The 1,650-nt window shown below is 38.7% G+C and overlaps 1 protein-coding gene across 1 annotated transcript in view; it reads left to right on the top strand.

The window, feature by feature from the left end:
* The window catches only part of MCUB (mitochondrial calcium uniporter dominant negative subunit beta), a 94,919-nt gene that overhangs the window by 91,316 nt on the left and 1,953 nt on the right, over positions 1-1,650 (top strand). Inside the window, 1 exon segment of the mRNA XM_007463231.1 lies at positions 1,088-1,291. Within this exon segment, the coding sequence (XP_007463293.1) occupies positions 1,088-1,291 (204 nt within the window).

Raw genomic sequence — 1,650 nt, 5'->3', positions numbered from 1 at the left:
CGAACCTGTGTCCCCTGCATCGGCAGGCGGACTCTCAACCACTGCGCCACCAGGGAAGCCCCCTAAAAGAAACTTTTGATAGTGATTACCTCTAAGAATACTTAGGGGACGCCAGAGAGAGGGACTTTTTTATTTGTTGGATGGTACATTTTAATTTTTTCTTTACTTTTTAAAAAGTTGGTGATATTTACTTGTGTTAAGATTTAAAAACCTAAAAAGGTGGCCAATGGAAAGTTTTCCTCCTACTGTCCTCCCAGTACCATATCCCTGAACCTGTGAATCATTTCAGATTTTCTTTATCTATGTGCAAACAAATGCAAATATATTATTGTTCCCTTTTCCAGGAAACAGTATATGCTGTTATACACTTTTCTCACCTTTTTTCACTAACAGTAGATCCTGGAAAGATCTCCGTATTGGTACATAGAGAGCCTCCTCACTATAGCTGCATGATACCTTGATGAAAAATTGGATAATTTATGGTCTTTTACTCTTAAGAATGAACCTATGATGAATCACGTGTGCAGGTGTACCTGTAGGATGAATTCCCAGAAGTGAAATTGCTGAGTCAAAGAAAATAGGCATGTAATTTTTAGTTAGGTTTCAGAGGATGACTTCTGAATTTTTCATTGTATACCCTTCTATACTATTTAAATTTTTTTCCATGGGCAGGTATTGCCTTTATAATTTTAAAAATGGTTTATTAATGAACTGATTTGGAAATGTTATCACTCATGAATGTATATATATTTTTTTTTGCGGTATGCGGGCCTCTTCCGTTGTGGAGCACAGGCTCTGGACGCGCAGGCTCAGCGGCCATGGCTCACGGGCCCAGCCGCTCCGCGCCATGTGGGATCTTCCCAAACCGGGGCACGAACCCGTGTCTCCTGCATCGGCAGGCGGACTCTCAACCACTGCGCCACCAGGGAAGCCCAATGTATATGTTTTATACGTTCTATTTTTCATAAATCAGACCTCTTTAAAGTAATACAGATGTGCATTACTTTACTTTTCTTCCTTTTCTGCTTTTTTTTTTTTAAGTTGGTGCACTGTAAACGGAACTAACAGTCACTTTTTTTCCCCTCAGATGAAAGCGAGAATTGAAGCTCACTCAGAAGTCAAAACCGACGGACTTCTGTGGGCTGGATTAGCACTGCTGTCCATTCAGGGCGGGGCAATGGCCTGGCTCACTTGGTGGGTGTACTCCTGGGATATCATGGAGCCAGTTACATACTTCATCACATTTTCAAATTCCATGGTCTTTTTTGCATACTTTATAGTCACTCGACAGGTGAGTAGTTTGTTAAGAAAATGGTAAGTTATAACATCTTTTATAAATAATTTCTTATCCAAGTAATGAGCAATAAAACCTTTTTAGTTATTGAATTACTGCTATCTGGGCTTTTATCAGCTGTTAAATTTTGTTGTTTTCAGAGGATGGAGATTTATATATACCACAGAGAAACTGTGTATAACCTCTACAGAGAAATAAATAGTACAACTTAACAAATTCCCCCGTTGAGATAAACACATCAAATTTGTGTACTCTGTATCCTGTTTATAAATAAAATTGAATTTGTATTGCAAACCACCCAGTAACTTTAGCTTATCTCGTGATTATTTTGCCAAAAATCTGCACTTTCCTTTTTC

Source organism: Lipotes vexillifer, unplaced genomic scaffold, assembly GCF_000442215.2.
Source record: "Lipotes vexillifer unplaced genomic scaffold, Lipotes_vexillifer_v1.1 scaffold769, whole genome shotgun sequence".
Taxonomy (NCBI): domain Eukaryota; kingdom Metazoa; phylum Chordata; class Mammalia; order Artiodactyla; family Lipotidae; genus Lipotes; species Lipotes vexillifer.
This window is presented reverse-complemented; position numbering and strand designations above follow the sequence as displayed.